The sequence below is a fragment of the Papio anubis genome, chromosome 4, assembly GCF_008728515.1.
Source record: "Papio anubis isolate 15944 chromosome 4, Panubis1.0, whole genome shotgun sequence".
In the NCBI taxonomy this organism is placed as follows: Eukaryota; Metazoa; Chordata; class Mammalia; order Primates; family Cercopithecidae; genus Papio; species Papio anubis.
Window position 1 is genome coordinate 77,066,579 of NC_044979.1, and position 18,026 is coordinate 77,084,604.

The 18,026-nt window shown below is 35.6% G+C and overlaps 1 protein-coding gene across 6 annotated transcripts in view; it reads left to right on the plus strand.

Annotated features, from left to right (window-relative positions):
* C1GALT1 (core 1 synthase, glycoprotein-N-acetylgalactosamine 3-beta-galactosyltransferase 1) overlaps positions 1–18,026 on the plus strand; it is a 119,122-nt gene that overhangs the window by 61,190 nt on the left and 39,906 nt on the right. For all 6 annotated transcript variants that reach the window (XM_003896281.5, XM_009203354.4, XR_004183216.1 and 3 more), the window contains 2 exons: positions 9,140–9,376; positions 13,042–13,709. In XM_003896281.5, coding sequence (XP_003896330.1) covers positions 9,140–9,376; positions 13,042–13,709 — 905 coding nt within the window. Of the gene's footprint in view, positions 1–9,139; positions 9,377–13,041; positions 13,710–18,026 lie in introns of those variants that run through there.

Genomic DNA, 18,026 nt, shown 5'->3' on the forward strand with positions numbered 1-18,026 from the left:
CTTTTTTTTTTTTTTAACTTTTATTTTAGGTTCAGGGGTACATATACAGGTTTGTTACGGAGATAAATTGTGTGTCATGGGGGTTTGATGTATTTAAGCATAGTCCCCATAGATAGTTTTTCAGTCCTCACCCTCTTCCCTCCCTTCAGTCTCAGGTAGTTTCTGGTGTCTGTTATTCCCTTCTTTGTGTCCATATGTACTCTGTGTTTAGTTACCACTTATAAGTGAAAACTAACAAAGTTTTCTGTTCCTGTGTGTGTTCACTTAAAATAATGTCTATTTTAAATTTTATTAATTTCTGCTCTTGATTATTTAATTCCTTCTTGCTTTGGGTTTATTTTGCTCTTTTTGTGGAGTCTTGAGGTAGAAGCTTAAATAATCAATTTGTTTCTCTCTCTTTTAATGTAAACAGTTAGTGCTATAAGTTTTCCTCTTAGCACTGCTTTCGCTGTGCTGCTCTATTATTTCCGAACTGTTTCTTTGCTGTTTTTACTTCCTTGTATCATTAGCAAGACTAAACTCCAGGAAAGCAGGGAAAGGTACTTGCTTTTTGCTTTTCCCAGTATATAGCATAGTGCTCTATATTTGTAAATAATTTTTGAGCTTTAAAACTTAGATCTCAGCTTGGCAGCTTACCTCTGCTTATAACCAGGAATTGGAAGAAATACAATTAATACAAATATTCCCTGAAATTAGAAGAAAACTATAGAGGGGTTTATTGCAAGTAAAATTCTACTTAATAAATTTATTTTTGTTTATGGAAAAGTATATTGAAAACACTGTATGGATTAAGTCTGTAGCAGTGTGTTTGCCTTTTGTGTTTAAGAATTTATATAGAGAAACATTTGAATTTTTTAATGGCAAAATTAAAGAGCAGAGGCATGAACATTTAGTCTGAAACCAGGTCCAATCTCTCAGCAAACATTAAAACCCTCCCAGGCCATTCTTAGAGCCCGTGGACTTTTCAATATCTTATTTTCACCTCAAGATTTATAAATAGAGCAAAAGTGGTTTCTTGTTGGACCTACTGATGATATAACCTTTTAAGTATTCCTTTTAAAGATAATTTTAGAGAGAAAGGGAAAGGATATAGAAAGTTAATAGACAGCTATAGGTGAGAGAGTGGTGTAGCGGAAAAACTAGTGAACTTTAAATGAAATGGGGGTGAAAATTCCAGTTTATCCTGTTGGTTGGCTGGTTTGGGTCAGTTTAATTAACCTTTCTCATACTCAGTTTCTTCATCTGTAATATGAAGGGGATACTGCTGTCGAGTTTTCAGGTTGCTGTGAGGATCAGAAAAAACATAAAAATTTCTAACATGGTACCTCACATGTACTATATTTGTAAATGTAAGGTGTGTGACTGTAAGATTTATATCACTTTCATAAGGAAAATCTTTTGGGAAAATATAAAGATGTATCAAAAATTATTTTAATATGGTTAGAAGAGGGAATATATTTTGAATATGTAAATGCAGTAAATGAATATCATAATCCAGAGCAAAATTAGAAGTACCTGATTGTCACCTTTGCAAAATGCGGTATAAAGTGTTAAAATTAAAAAAAAAAAAGAAACAACTAGAATTTCAGGGACTTTATTGTGAATTACATTGACTTCCTGAAAGCCTGAAAGGGGGAAGACATGCGCTCATGGTAAAGGGCATTAAAATGTTGATGAAAGAATATTCTTCAACTGGTGGAGTAGCTGAAAACCAAGCATAAGAGAAGAGGATAAAGGCTCTATCCTCAGAATTCTCTGGCACCCAGGTAAGAAGACCATGGAGTCATATTTACAAAGTTCTTAGGGAGAAGAAAGTTTGTATAATAGCAGAGATTCTGAAACCTGCAAGAATTTCAGATATAGCACCGATTAGCACCATTAAAAAAACTGCTTACTGAAACCCAGCTGACGAAAACATATTAATGAAAAACTCAAATTTAGAGGAGTTGTGATAAAAAGGACTCTTGGTGAGCATGGAATCTAGTTTAATGTAGATCCAGGATTAAGCAGTCATGGAATTACAGTTCATAATTCATATAAACTATGTACATTTTTACCAAATAAAAAGTTAACAAAAATTGGTTGTGGCAGAGGGGGTGTGTGTATGTGTATGTGTATATATATTTGTACATGTGTGTATTCATGCTGATTTCCACATTTCACAGCAAGAAATCAATAGATATTGCCTGAAATTGAGTTTATTTAACTAATAAGAGCCCTCCCGCTCCTTTCTGTTTCTTTGTAAACTTAATTTTTAGAGGGATCCTTTAGAGGATGGGGGTCATATTACAAATGTCTAGGTGACATTCAGATTTTTTAGATTGATTTCCTTTCCTTTGTTTCCTATAAATTCAAATAAATCTAATATGTTAAATCTTTAAAAACGAGATGACTAATAATAATTCCCATTCTGTAAAACTGTGGTGCTATGGTTTGAAGATTTGTCCTCTGTAAAACTCATGTTGAAATTTAATTCCCGGTTTGGCAATATTAATAGGTAGGGCCTTTAAGGAAGTGATTGGTTTATGAGACAGACCTCTGCCCTCATGAATGCTTTAATCCATTAATGGGTTAATAACTTAATGGGTTATCATGGGAAGGGAACTGTTGGCTTTATAAAGAAAGGGAAGAGAAACAAACCTCAGCTAACATGTTAACATGAGTACCACCATGCCATGTGATGCTCTGTGCCACCTCGAGACTCTTCAGAGAAGTCTTGCCAGATGTGCCCCCTTTGGTCCTGGACTTCCTAGCCTCCGTAACTGTAAGAAATAAGTTCTTTCTCTTTATAAATTACTCAATTTCAGTTGTTCTGTTATAAATACCAGAAAATGGACTAAGACGTAATAGCAAAGTGGTTGGGAGTCTGAATTCTTCATTCAGATTGCTAGTGTGACTCTGGGAAGTTTGCTAATCTCTGTGTGTCTGAATTCATCTGTAAATGGGAATACTAGTCCATACTTTATAGTTTACAGATGCTCTTAGTACAGGGCTCAAATGTTAACTGTAATTACCTCTCCTATTTTTGTTATTCCTAGAGATAAACTTGTAATGATAATCAGAAAATATTAATGGTTGTTGTTTCTGGGTAGTAGGACTTGTGATTTTTTCCTTCTAAATGCTTTTTTAACAATGAATAACACAAAGCTGTCCTTTTAAAAATAAAATTAAAAATATAAATTTTAGTTGTCCCAGCAGTTCTTTTGTATCTGAAACCTCAGTTGTCAAGCCTGGAAATCTGTACTTTTAAAGTATCTTCAAGTGACTCTGATTACACATCACGTTTGGAAGCACTTGGCATAAAGAACTTCCCCCACCCAATTCAAAGAAATATGTATTTAAGCCCTCATAATGTGCGGTGTGGTTCAGCTATGTCTTTTTCCAGGCTAGTCTACCTCAGCACTCTTGTGGACATGATTTTTGCCAAAAATCCGAGTCAGCTTTGGGGAGCATTCTACCCCCATGAGATGGCTATTTTATCCCAGGAGAAGGAAAAAAAAAATGGTAGTTTACAGTTTTTTAGGCATAAGGCAGGAGTCCTTTAAATTGGAAGGGAATGTGGTAAACACAACACAAGAGGAGCCAACACATTCTGAGTGTGCTGATACCCTGGGGGAGAAGAGTAAGAGAGTATGACAGGCATCAGACATCATCACAAAACATTTTAAAGTTAAAAACAAATTATGTAACACCAAGAAGTCAATTTTCCTTCCACTCACTCCAGGACAGATGCCTTGCTTAAAAAGTGCCTCTTCAACTAAGAAAAACTGTGTCCATAAGTACTTCACTAGCTTTCCACAAACAGTAACTTTTTTTGTGCTAGAGAAGTAGGCTTATTCTGAAGCTCAACATGTCCTTGGAAAATGATTGAGTAGCATGTTAATATTCATAGTTGATGGAGCTGGATTAGCTCTTCTTTAACTTCGGATATCCACTATGATGATAGAAATAGGGATTTTCTCTGGTCTTGCAGTCCTTCCTCTTCTCAGTCACAGTGCTTTCTGCCTAAGTGGTACTGAATGGCATTGTGACTACTGCTTTCTTCTCCAGTGCCAGGAGCGGTAGACTCTGCAGCAGTGAAAATATCATTGTCTTTGTTCCTTTCTGAGATGGTGAAGTGGCTATCTATGGCATTAAGGCAAAATCACAGCCAGGACAAAAAACAATGGAAACTCAAGATCAGTGTGCTGTAAGGCAAAGCATTAGTGAGAGAATCAGAGGATGTAGAGAGTGACACCTCAGAATCTGCTAATGTTACCTTAGAATCTTCCTCCCGGTTCACTGCTTCAATCGTATTCTGCTAGTCTTTCTTCGTAATAAATTAAGAGTGATAACACTTTTCATTTACTTCTCTTAGCTTCATGTTTTCAATTCATGGTACTTTCACATCACATACCTCTTGTAGATTGTCTTGATCATGTATACTGCTAAAGGAAGGACTTGTATAATATCAAACAGATATTTGAATAATCAGTTCTCTGGCTGTTTGAATGAAATTTCAAACCAAGATTTCTGGTTAGAGCAAGGTGTAAATGAACTGGGCCTCAGACAGTCGAGATATTTAGAATTTCAAAACAATCACTTGAGACAGGAGGGGTATGTTTTATTGTATCTTTTGCCCATAAAGATTTCACTAATGGCCAATCTGAATGAGGGAAAGGGGGCAGTAGGGAGGGAGAATTTGAGACCCCCTCATCAGAGAAAACAGCAGAAAGACATGGTAAACTTGTTTCTGCTTTTCCTGTGGGAAATTTGATTGGGGGTGGAGGAGGGATTGTTGAGTGGGGCTATGTACTCATCATCCATGAAGGTCTACCTTTCTGAACTTGAAGGTACAGTTAAGATAGAGCAAAAGGTGTAAACAAGTATCTGATAGTTTCAGATGGTTAATTTACATCTCAGGATAATGAGCAACTTTGCTTATACTGTGCTGTTCCTTCACCTCTCCTCTTCCTCTTAGGGTTGTTCTTCCCAAACTGCAATTACAATTCAGGAGAGAGCCTGAAATATGATACGTAATGCAGCATAAGCATGGTGTGTTTTCATGGCATGTCAATTTTACTTGTAGATTTTGGAATATTTTTGTATCAAATATGAATATATTAAGTATGTACTTAATGGGATAAAAAAGACACATGGAGGGGTTTTTGTATATACTTTTTACTGAAATAAATGTTAATACGGAAAAGTATGTAAAATCATAAATGTAGAGCTTAATGAATGTCACAGAGAACAAGCCATGTAACTACTAGTTTTTTTGTGTGATATCAATAGGCTTTCCTTTTATTACTGTTTGTATGGTATATCTATTATTTTGCTTTCAACTTTATAAATATATTTAATATATGTCTCTTGTAAGCTGCGTGTAGATGGGTTTATTTTTCTCGAGTCTGACTGGCAATCTTTATCTTTTAATTGGAACTTCTAGTCTGTTTGCTTTTAATATAATCATTGATATGTTTGGTTTTAAATCAACCACCTTACTATCTATTTTCTATTTGTCTCATCTGTATATTTTTTTTATATTGCCTTGATTTGGGATATTTTCCCATTTCATTTTTTCTATTTGAATTATATTCTTTTGCTGTTTGTTTGTTTAGAGATTATATCATACATCCTTGGTCTTTTAAAAGTTATTGTTAATTAGTATTTTTTTTAACAGCTCCTGGACAGTGAAATGACTTTAGAGCTCTTAAACTCTGTGGATCTTCCTTACACTTTTTGATGCCAGTTTTGTAATTTGTTTTAATGGTAATAATACTAATATCTTGTGAGACTTTCAAAAAAGGTTTTATATAGCCAGTATTTATTTGGATTTACTTACATACATACATACCCTTTTTATGACTCTCTCCCCCTTCCTACATCTCTGAATTTTTATGTGAAATTCTTTTCCTTCTGCCTGAAGAATTCGAGTAGACCTTTTAGTGATAAATTGACTTAGGTTTTGTTTTTCTGAACGTGTTTTTAAGGCTCATTTTTGAAGGACATTTTTGCTGGATACAGAATGCTAGGTTGGTAGTTCTGTTCTTTTAGCACTTTAAAAATAGTTCACTGCAGTCTTGATTCTGTTGTTTCTGCTAAAATGTCAGCTGTCAATCTTATTACACCTTTTAAGTTTTTTTTCTCTGTCCTTGGTTTTCAGTTGTTTGACTGATGTACTTAGGTAATGTTTTCTTTTTCTTTGTAATCTTTATTGGGTTTTGTAGATTTTTTTTTTTTTTTTTAATGTGAGGGTTGGTACTCTGTCAGTTTGGAAAATATTCAGTCATTATTTCTTTAAATACCACTTCTCCTGAGTTATACGTCTCCTCCCTCAAACGTTCCAGTTAACATTTAACATTAGACCCTTTCACTTTATTCTTTTTTTTTTTTTTTTTTGCTCAATTCTTTTTCAATCCATTTGTTTCTCCATACTTCATTCTGCATATTTTTTTCTGACCTAGCTTTTTAGGTTATTAATTTTTTTCTTCAGCTGTGACTATTCTATGCCTAATTTCTTAATTTTGCCATTTAATTTCTTGACTTTATTAAGAATAGTTATTTCAAAGCTAATGATATGAAAATCTTGTCTTTTGGCTCTGTTTCTATTGTCTACTTTTTTGTGTTTAGCCATAATTTTCATCTTGATGCCTGGTTGTTTTGGACATTGTGTATCAAAATTTTGTCCATGTTGTATACCAAAAAAAAAAAAAAAATGTAGTAATAATTTCAGGTTCTTCATGATTTTATATTTCTCCAGGAGAATATTTTTGCAGTTAGGCTAGGGTGGATCATCCAGTCAGTGTCTGAGATGACTCCAACGTAGACTTGAGCCCTTGTAAAGATTGGTCTATTTTTGTTTTGTTCTTATTCCCAGATTGTAGCCTTTCAGAGTCCTTGATAAGAACATAGGTGTTTCTCAGGACCTCTTCTCCTAAGCAGACTTTGGACATTAATTTTTGCTTAGCTTTATTGCCCTTATTGTTTTCTCTTTCAGAATCAGTCATGGTCTTGAGGATACAGCTGTGCCAAATGTCTGGGCTGCCTCTCTCCTTTCTTCTTGCAGATTTTGGCCCTACTAATTCTCACTGCCTTGATATCTTACCAATGTCTTCAAACGTATATTTTTTTACATTTTGTTCAGTATTTCTGATTGTACTTGGTTGTTCTAAAAGAACCTAGTCAGCCATTCCAGACATATATGAAGTTGTTTTGTGTTTATTGTTGTAGTGGTGATTGTTAGTTTGTACCTTTTGCTTTCAAAAAATATTTTAAAGAAATTTTGATTTTTAGGGTTATATTTCCCAGACCTCTACTTTGACTACCCATTGCCCTCTGCTGTTAGTGGTGATTAAGTGAAGAGTTTGAGAAATGTAATGGAAAGGGCATGGGATTTTGTTTTGTGTGTTTTGTTTTTGAGACAGAGTCTCTGTCACCCAGGCTGGAATACAGTGGCATGATCTCGGTCCTACAGTCCTGCCTCTGAGGTTCCAGTGATTCTCCTGCCTCAGTCTCCCAGGTAGCTGGGATTACAAGCAGGCATCACTATGCCTGGCTAACTTTTGTATTTTTAGTAGAGATGGGGTTTCACCATGTTGGCGAGGCTGGTCTTGAACTCCTGACCTCAGGTGATCCACCTGCCTTGGCCTCCCAAATTGCTAGGATTACAGGCATAAGCCACCATGCCTGGCTGGGCATGAGCTTTTTAAGCACGCAGACCTACATTCAAACTGTGGCTCCTCCTGATTGTGTCAACCTATATGAGTTACCTGTTTAAAATTACCTTTTTAAAATTTCTCTTTCCTCATCTGCAGATGGGTTTAGTGAGAATGAAAAAGGAAATTGAAATTAAATTTTATTTAAAATGAAATAATATATGGACAGCTTCTGGTATAAATAAATGCTTAGTAAACTTACTATTTTAATTATCTTGAGGAATAGGAAACTAGAGTTAAGACCAATCTTATAAGGAATTTAATAGAAATTTATAACTTCACCATGTAGTAATTGTTAACAAACCCTTAAAAAGGGCCTTTATGTTTGGTTTTGGGGCAGTTTAACACGCATCTGTGTCCCAGGTACCCTACTTAATCTCGTTAATATTATAGATTCCATCCAAGATCTTGCAGTATAGAGCAGAGGTCAGCAAACTTTTTCTTTTTTTCTGAGACAAGAGTTTCACTCTTTCGCCCAGGCTGGAGTGCAGTGCTGCAGTCTTGGTACACTGCAACCTCCACCTTCTGAGTTCAAGTGATTCTTCACCTCAGCTTCCCAAGTAGCTGGGACTACAGGTGCATGCCATCATGCCCAGCTAAATTTTTTACCATGTTGTCTTGGCTGGTCTCAAACTCCTGACTTCAAGTGATCCACCCACCTTGGCCTCCCAAAGTGCTGGGATTACAGGCATGAGCCACTGTGCCTAGCCAGCAAACTTTTTCTATAAAGGGCTAGGTAAGGTTTTTTGAGACGTATTGCCTCTATTGTAGCTATTCACTCTGCTGTTTTAGGGCAAAAGTAGCCATAGTCAATATATAAATGAACGGGCATGGGTGTGTTCAAATAAAACTCTATTTACAAAAACAGGTGGCAGGCCAGCTTGGTCCATGGGTCCCCAAACTGTGCTGACCCTAGTCTTCCACAAACTAAAACTGTTTTTTACATTTGTAAAGGATTGTTTAAAAAGAAGATGCAACAGAGACCACATGAGACCCAAAAAGCCAAAAATACTTCATTTCTAGTTCTTTACAGAAAGGGTTTTGCTAACTTTTGGGTTGGAGAATGGGTGGTGGTTGCTACCAAAGAAAAGGAGTAGACTTCAGTACTCAGAGTTAACAGCAAAGAAAGAAAAACAACATGACAAGTAGTCTTAGATCCAGAAAGGATCCTGATGGGAAGAATAGGAAATTCTGTGTGCAATTCTGACATACTTATCCATACCCCACCCCAACTATGACTGTCCTACTAATTAATCTGTTTTTATGAATTTTCCATAGTGTGCTGTTTAAGCAGCAAATAGAGGGGTAAACTCATAGATAATAAATAGCTAAATACTGTTAGAAATTAACTTTCCATTATAGCTAAATGTTACCAGAATTTTTACTCCTGTTATATATCTAGTTTTGATTTTATAACATCCTGCTAATTTTTGTTCTTACAGAAATACACTTTCGGGAAATGGCCTCTAAATCCTGGCTGAATTTTTTAACCTTCCTCTGTGGATCAGCAATAGGATTTCTTTTATGTTCCCAGCTATTTAGTATTTTGTTGGGAGAACAGGGTGACATCCAGCCTAATGTTCTTCATAATGATCCTCATGCGAGGCATTCAGATGATAATGGACAGAATCATCTAGAAGGAGAAATGAACTTCAATGCAGATTCTAGCCAACATAAAGGTATGGTTTACTTTATTAAGGAGTAAATATAAGCAGTATTTTAGTCTAAATTTTGTCATATCCCTGTCTATATCTGTTGATTAAAATGGGCTATACATTCCAGATACTAAATAACAATTCTTGGTTTGCCTTGAGAGAAGGAATTGCTAAAACCCAGATTTATTTAGGGAATATTAATTTTGAATTAATTTTTAAGTAGAAATGGTTCAGAAACCATGATTTGGGGAAGGGCATAACTATTCAGATTAGATTTGTTTCTGAAAATGTTTTTTTAGGTCCAGTTTTGTTATATGTGTGTCTTTGGTTTTTGTTACTTGTTTTGGTCATAGCTTTTGCTTAAGTCTTATTTTCCTAGAGAAACTTGAGGTATATATAAATTTCAATTTATATTTTTATAGTTAATATAACTCTTTTTTTTCCTCAAGAGGCACAAAGAACAAGGAAGTTAAAAACCAAGGATGCGTTCTAAAGACTTCATTTTCTCCTAGCCTCCTACCTCTAACCAGATTTTCTCAGTTGAGTTATTTATGTGTCCCTTAAGTGTTATCTCCAAGTTTCTGTCCTTTAGCTGTTTATCTGTGTGACATCATCAACCCTCATAATTTTAATTTCCATCTATTTCTTACTGTCTTTAGCCCAGTTCCAGACATTGTGGGAAGACATTAACACAATGCAAAGATGTCTGCAAAATATGGTTTGACAGAAAATAATATAAGTAGCTTGAAAACTATTGGAATTCTGGGATGCAGAGGGTCCACTATTCAGAGTTGCTTCTCTTCTCTTCCCAGTAATAATTACTTCTTCACTACCTCTCAATCAGAGGTTGAAGGGTGAGATTTCAAAGCCTGGTTCCGTTTTCTCAACTAGCAAACACATGCATACTATGTCATATTTTGGGATTGTTTATATAACAGTAATTCAGCTCTGAGCAGGTGCTCTGTGTTCTTACAAAACAGTTTGATCATTGTGTGTTTGCTCTGTAGCATAGCTACATGGCTTTAGATGATCAACTGGAGCCAGATTTCCCTACTAACAGTAGGCCGTACTAGGCCTCACTATAGGCATGTGTATTAGATACATACTTGTCCAGCTCAATGGCCTACAACATGTGGGGTATGCTAAAAGTTTGTCTACTCCTTTCAGACTCAGCATGTGTAAATTGAGTCTCCTTTTCCTTCCTACTCCTAGAAGTTGCTCTTCCTCCTCTATTCTTTATTTTATATAGCTCATTAGCATCTGTCAGTGCCAGAAATTATGAAATCATGGTAGGTGATTGCCTTCACATGCTAGCCAATTCCATTTATCAGTACATTCTATGGTACTTCTTTACCATTTTTCATCTTTTCCTCTTAGTCCACAGTGCATTTCTGATTCAAACCTTCAGCTATACCTATGTACCTGCAGTCAGCCAAACTTCACCATTCCTTTTGGTGAACTTATAACCTATTTTCTGTGTCATCTCTTTATTTTTATCTTTCTTTTTGTTCTACCCAGGTCCCTATATACTGCTCTGTAGGATTTATTAGCCACTACTTTCTTTTCCTTCAGCACATTGAATTCTTTGTTCATACCTCTATAATAACATGTCTTACTAGTTAGCAATTACTGGTTTGTGTGTCAGGTTCAGGCTCCCTGAATGGACTGACTTTCTCTGCAGCAGGAAATGTGTCTTACTCATTTTATTCATCTCCTGTGCCAGCCCATGCCCGGTACAAAGTAATTAGTGAATGAAAAATTGTTTATCAAGCGGCAGTGGACAAACCTGTCTTGCCTGAATGAAACAGATTGGGGATTCTTGCATTCAGTATTTCTGTCCATTCAAGGTTTGGTATATTTGTATAGCTAAGAGATTGGGCTCCTCAAGGATATGAGATGTCTATGCTTTCTGACTGAAAGTAAGGTGATTTTGTCTGCTATTGTCCTTTTGGATTGTGAATCTTGATATTCAGAGGGACATGATAATTTTTTTTTTTTTTTTTTTTTTTGAGACAGAGTCTCACTCTGTCACCTGGGCTGGAGTGCAGTGGCAGGATCTTGGCCCACTGCAACCTCCGCCTCCCGGGTTCAAGTGATTCTCCTGCCTCAGCCTCCCGAGTAGCTGGGATTACAGGCGCCCGCTACTACGCCCGGCTAATTTTTTGTATTTTTTTTTTTTTTAGTAGAGACAGGGTTTCACCATGTTGGCCAGGCTAGTCTCAAACTCCTGACCTCATGATCCGCCTGCCTCAGCCTCGCAAAGTGCTGGGATTACAGGCATGGGAGCCCTCGCGCCCAGCCAAGGACAGCCAAGAATATTTTTTATAATTCCCACCCAAACATTGTTTCCTCTGGTTAGTTGCTAGTATATTATGCCTTAATTGTTAATTTCTCATAGGACTAAGTAACTTACTGTTTGACCTTAATTTTAAGCACATACTTCATCAGGATACTGCCCAGAACATTGCTACTGAAAGTCAGTTCATAGACTCATTCTGGTCCTATAACTAAAGAATGGCTGCTTATTTGGGAGTAAGCAGAAACTTTTATTGTAATTGGAGTAATTTTGTCTGAAACTAAAAATAAAAATATAGGGCTTGTGTTTTATATTTCTGTTAGTTTTGTTTTTCTTATAATTCATTTTTATCCTATTTACACAGTATAGACTGGTATTAGAAATAAAAATTGGCCTTTCACCACAGATAGCTTAAGAAGTACTCATCTAGAATCTCATCATTGAGCTCTTCCTGTACACCAGTGTTACTCAAAATGCGGTCCTGGCCTGACAGTTTGTAAACTGTTTGTCTGCACAAGATAATGAGGTTACACTAGGATGTAAATCAGTTTTAAGCTCACTGCTTAGTTAAGTGGACATTTTGGTTGATTGGTTCTAATGGTAGGCCTTTTTCAAAGTACTGTGTTGCTTTATATTCTGGTATAAGCTCCTTATTTCTTTGCAAACCAGTAGTTTAAAGAGCACTGTTCTGGTCTTGGAATTGCCACGTCTACCATTGTTCTTTTCTGTTTTTGACTGGTGGATTTACATTTTGGAATGAGGTATGTTACTATCAGGAAGTAATCTCAACTCCTGTGCTTTGAACTTTTACCACCTCTGGGTACTTGTAGAAATTCTTTATAGTTGATTCTTGTGAACTTCAAAAATGAACTGCCACTTCAGCAGCATGTCTTTCCTGCTCTTCAGAAACTCATTCAGAGCAGTTAGAAATTTCATCAATAATCTATTAAAAACCAGCTGCTTTCTTCTATGAAGTGCCAAGCAGAGACTATTTAAGGCAGCATTTAGCATGGCTATGAAGCACCAGGAGAACTTATTAAAATGCTGATTCTGATTCAGTGGGTCTGGGTTGGGGCCTAAGATTATGCATTTCTAACAAGCTCCCAGGTGATGCTGTTGCTTTTAATTGGTAAACTACAGTTTGAGAAGAATTTAGATTATAATGTCAACTCTTATTAGCTCCAGTGATTTCTTGGATAACACTGACGTGAAACCAATAAATCAGAATGTCAGTTTACATTAGGATGAGTTTTGCTTTCCTTTGGCTAAATCACTAATAGAGGGATAAATAGGAGGACCTTTGAAATTAGGAAAATGCTTTCTTCAGTATAATTTATTAATATTTGGATTTTACATCTATGTAAATAACTTTTTTAAATGTTTTGTTTAATAGATGAGAACACAGACATCGCTGAAAACCTCTATCAGAAAGTTAAAATTCTTTGCTGGGTTATGACCGGCCCTCAAAACCTAGAGAAAAAGGCCAAACATGTCAAAGCTACATGGGCCCAGCGTTGTAACAAAGTGTTGTTTATGAGTTCAGAAGAAAATAAAGACTTCCCTGCTGTGGGATTGAAAACCAAAGAAGGCAGAGATCAACTATACTGGAAAACAATTAAAGCTTTTCAGTATGTTCATGAACATTATTTAGAAGATGCTGATTGGTTTTTGAAAGCAGATGATGACACATATGTCATACTAGACAATTTGAGGTGGCTTCTTTCGAAATACGACCCTGAAGAACCCATTTACTTTGGGAGAAGATTTAAGCCCTATGTAAAACAGGGCTACATGAGTGGAGGAGCAGGATATGTACTAAGCAAAGAAGCCTTGAAAAGATTTGTTGATGCATTTAAAACAGACAAGTGTACACATAGTTCCTCCATTGAAGACTTAGCACTGGGGAGATGCATGGAAATTATAAATGTAGAAGCAGGAGATTCCAGAGATACCACTGGAAAAGAAACTTTTCATCCCTTTGTGCCAGAACACCATTTAATTAAAGGTTATCTACCTAGAACCTTTTGGTACTGGAATTACAACTATTATCCTCCTGTAGAGGTAAGTTTAGAAATTTTATTACTATGTTAATACTTGGACTGACTGAATTTTGTTGATAAAAACGTGTTAATATGTGTATGTTTCTTTAGTACCAATAATGAGGACTCTTATTTATTTGTTTTTGAGACAGAGTCTCACTCTGCCTCCCAGACTGTAGTGCAGTGGCGCATCTCCGCTCACTGCGGACTCCACCTCCCAGGTTCACACTGTTCTCCTGCCTCAGCCTCCCGAATAGCTGGGACTACAGGTGCCTGCCACCACGCCCGGCTAATTTTTTGTATTTTTAGTAGAGATGGGGTTTCCAAGACCATTAGCCAGGATGGTCTCCTGGCTTTGTGATCCACCAGCCTCGGCCTCCCAAAGTGTTGGGATTATAGGCATGAGCCACCACACCCGGCCCTTTCGTAGTCTTTTTAAATAGAGTGACAGTATAACAAAATAGATGAGAACAGGGACGTCAGCAGTAGTCACTTAGCAAACATCTCTTGGTTATATGCCAGGCACTGAGAATGTAGAAGTAAATCACAGCCAAATTCCAGTTCTCGTGAACCTTACATTCTGGATGAGGAGATATACAGTAAACAGGCAGACTTATAAAGATAAAATAGGATTTTAGTAGTAAGTGCCCTGAAGAAAAATAAGCCAAGTAAAGGGATGTAGAGTGACCCAGAATGGGATGGAGTCCTCTGGTTTGGGTGATTAAGGAAGGCCTCTCAAAGAGGTGACTTTTGAGCAGAAACCTGAGTGATATTAGAGAGCAAGCTGTGTGAAGATCTGGGTAAAGAGCCTTCTAGTCATCAGGAGGACTTAGTGGAGGTTCAGAAAGACCTAGAGTCAAATCCTGCTCTCCCACTTAATAGCCGAACGACTTGTCTGACTTCTGAGCCTTAGTTTCCTCATTTGTAAGATGGACATAATGTACTTGTCTTATTTAGTTGTAATTACAACATAGTACAGCCCTTCACACAGTAAGCATTTAATAAGCCTTGGCTCACATTCCTGAGAATTGTATCTAAAATATATTATTTTATGAAGTATTCCAGTTGTACAAATATTTCAGAATATGCATTGTACTTATGCCCCAATCTTTACCAAATATTAATCTTTTACCACATTTGTTTCAGAGTTTTTTAAAGAAAAAAATGCTATAGTTGAGGCCTGTGTACCTTCTCCAACCTCCTTCCCTGGAGTTAACCACTGTCATGAATTTAATATTACTCATTAACATGATGTTTTATATTTTTCTACATGTTTATGTATCAATAACATATAATATTGTTTTTCAGATTTTTAAATAAGCATCTTTCTACAACTTCCCCTTTTCATACAACATTGAGATTTATCAATGTTAATTATGTATGTGCTATGTTCACTATTATAAGCATTGCTTCAGTGGATAATTGAATGAGACCGGGGATCATGAAACCTAGTTCTCTATGCCTTCTTTTCTCTGGACCTAACATATAAATAATAGACTTCATGCTACTACTCTCATCTTCATAAGGCAATGCTTTCAGATCATCATCTGGAACAGTGATTCTCAACCCAGGGCAATTTTGCCTTCAGAGGACATTTGGCAAGGTCTGGAGACATTTTTGGTTGTTACAGCTAGGAGGCTGCTACTGGCATCTAATGGGTAAAAACCCACTACATTATAAACCTACTAATTGCTAAACATCCTAAAATGCACAGGACAGCCTCCTACAACAAAGAATTACTCTTGCCCAAAATGTCAGTAGTACCATGGTTCAGAGATCCTGTCCTAGAACATCTGACCCGCGCTTTAGGTAATCAGCTTTAAAAGGAAACTTTTCATAATCTGTTTTTCTGTTTTAGTGAGAGTACCACTTTGGATGCTTGTTTGATGTAAACTTTTCTTAATATATTCTGACCATTCCAAGATGACTTGATCTTTTCCTTTCTTAATTCTGTATCCTTTTCCCATATAAAAAATTTACCCAAATTCAAGAATATAAACATGTAGCAAATACATCCAAATGCACATAAGATATTACTAAGAGTATCTGATGTTGGGTATACATACAAGAGTAGCAAAGGGACATCATAATTGTCATTATTTTGTGAACAGTAAAATAGCCTCCCTTTCAAAAGTACTGCCTATAATTCCTGTTTGCAAATAAAGTATACCTAACAATATGCTTTGTATGAACAAAATAAATATAGTGCATCCTTTATTTACATTGTAGTGGTTTATTAAATGGATGGCACATTTGTTCTTTCTATAAAAATTTATCCAATTATGTTGAAGAACATAAAACAGAATTCAGAGTACCAAAACTGACCCATCAATCTGACATTGCCTGTTCTCCATCAGGAGATTCTTACATAAACCCAACGTGAAACTAAAATTCTATTATTATTCATCGATCATTTAGTAAGTTTTCTTCCCCCTAAATGAGTTTAAATCTTATACTTTTTTTTCTATGTACTAATTACTGAAAATACAGAAAATTTTTATCTAGCGAGTCAGGGTAAAAGATACTCTAATTCATGAAAGAGTTACATTCCTAAATTTCTTGTTCAGAACTGACTCTTAAGCAGTTCCCTTCCCACTCCACCTTCTTAGTAATAGACTTTTCACCAGAGAAGTTGCAGTGAGTCTTAATATGGTAGATTTAAAATATATATGTAATTGTTTATGTATATCTCTCTACATGAAAAATTGACTTTTCTGTAGGTCAGAAGTGGTCAAATATGATTTATTTTATTCTTCAGTTTCATGTACATTATTCTGTCTGAAACATATTAGTACATAATTGAGGTAGAGAGCTCCTGATTTTTTTAAATTGTTAACTAATTACTGCCATTTTTTAACTCATTACTGATTTAAAATATCTCGTTTATCGTACACGATAGCCCTTACTTATAGTAGGATCTATATCTGGGATATCAGTTCTATGCCATTGTTCTAATTTGATTTTGGCCCAGCACCATATTATTTTGAACCTTGTAGCTTTACAGTAATTTTAAGTTATTATTCTAAGGGCAAATTAACTCTTCTTTTTTTCTAAGTGTTTTGGCAACTCATTTCTTTATCTTTGCATACAAGCTCATTAATTTAGGGATAACTGCCAAGGATTTTTTTTAAGTTGCCTTTTAGGTCCTTTGGTCAAGTTTTATAAACCATTTCCATAGGTACGCAATATTTCTGTTACTGTTCTACTTGGGCTTTTTAAAAACTTAACCTTTTTACTGATATATATGAAAACTTATTTGTTTGGTTTTCTTTTTAAGCATCTTTAAAATCTGGCTTTGTAACTGAATTCCCTATTCTGATGATTCTTCACTTGAGATTCTTGAGTTTTTTGGGTAACCATAATTGTCTGCTAGCTCTTGTTTTCTAATAATTATAGCTTTTTTCTTTTACTGTCTTTTATTGCATAAATGCCTAACAGAATCCTGACTATCCAGTAAAATATAAATAAGGGTAACATAATTAATGCAGTAAATCTTATCAAAAATATTAATTATTTTAGAGAACATAAAAATTGCTTCCAGAGGTCAGCAATTTAAAACTATTACTGGTCTAGTCCTTAAGTTTAATATGCACTGGACAGGATAGTAGTCACTAAGGTACATGTGGTTATTGAGCACTTGAAATTTGGCTAGTCCAAATTGAGACATGCCATAAATAAAATACACACCTGGTTTCAAGAATGGTTTAATTAATCATTGTAAAACTATTGCATGTTAAAACAATATGAAATTTTTCCATTAAATAAATTTCATTTTTTTTTCTTTTTTTTACATTTTTAATGTGGCTACTATATGGCTCACATATCTGTTGGACAGAGCTAGTTTAGATAATCACAAGTTGACCTATCTGGTTATTTTTCCTATTTGCTTTTATTCTGGTATTTCCTAAAGGTGCAAGACTAGGTTGTCTAAGAATCCACATATCCAGTGTGTGTTTCAAAGGAAAGTTCAGAAATAACAGCAGAGAAAATGCAGCGGACAGTTTGATAACTTTTACTACACTGTAAGCTACATACTTCCAAACATGAATTACTAGATTTATTAAATATTCAATCAATATGCATCTTCTCTTGGAACTTGCTAGACTATCTCCCTCATTCTTTATAAAGATGTCAGATGGAGCCTGAAGTTTTGTTGGAGTCACCTGGATGACACCAACGTTCTCCAGATACCAATTCTGACTCTAGGTTGACTGCTTAATTCATCTCTTTTTGTCTTCTTAATTTTATTGCTTTCTTGTTCATTGTATTGTTGTTTTATTTTAAACTTTGTTCTCATACCAACCCTATTAGGAATTTATGAGAATTATATAATTGGACA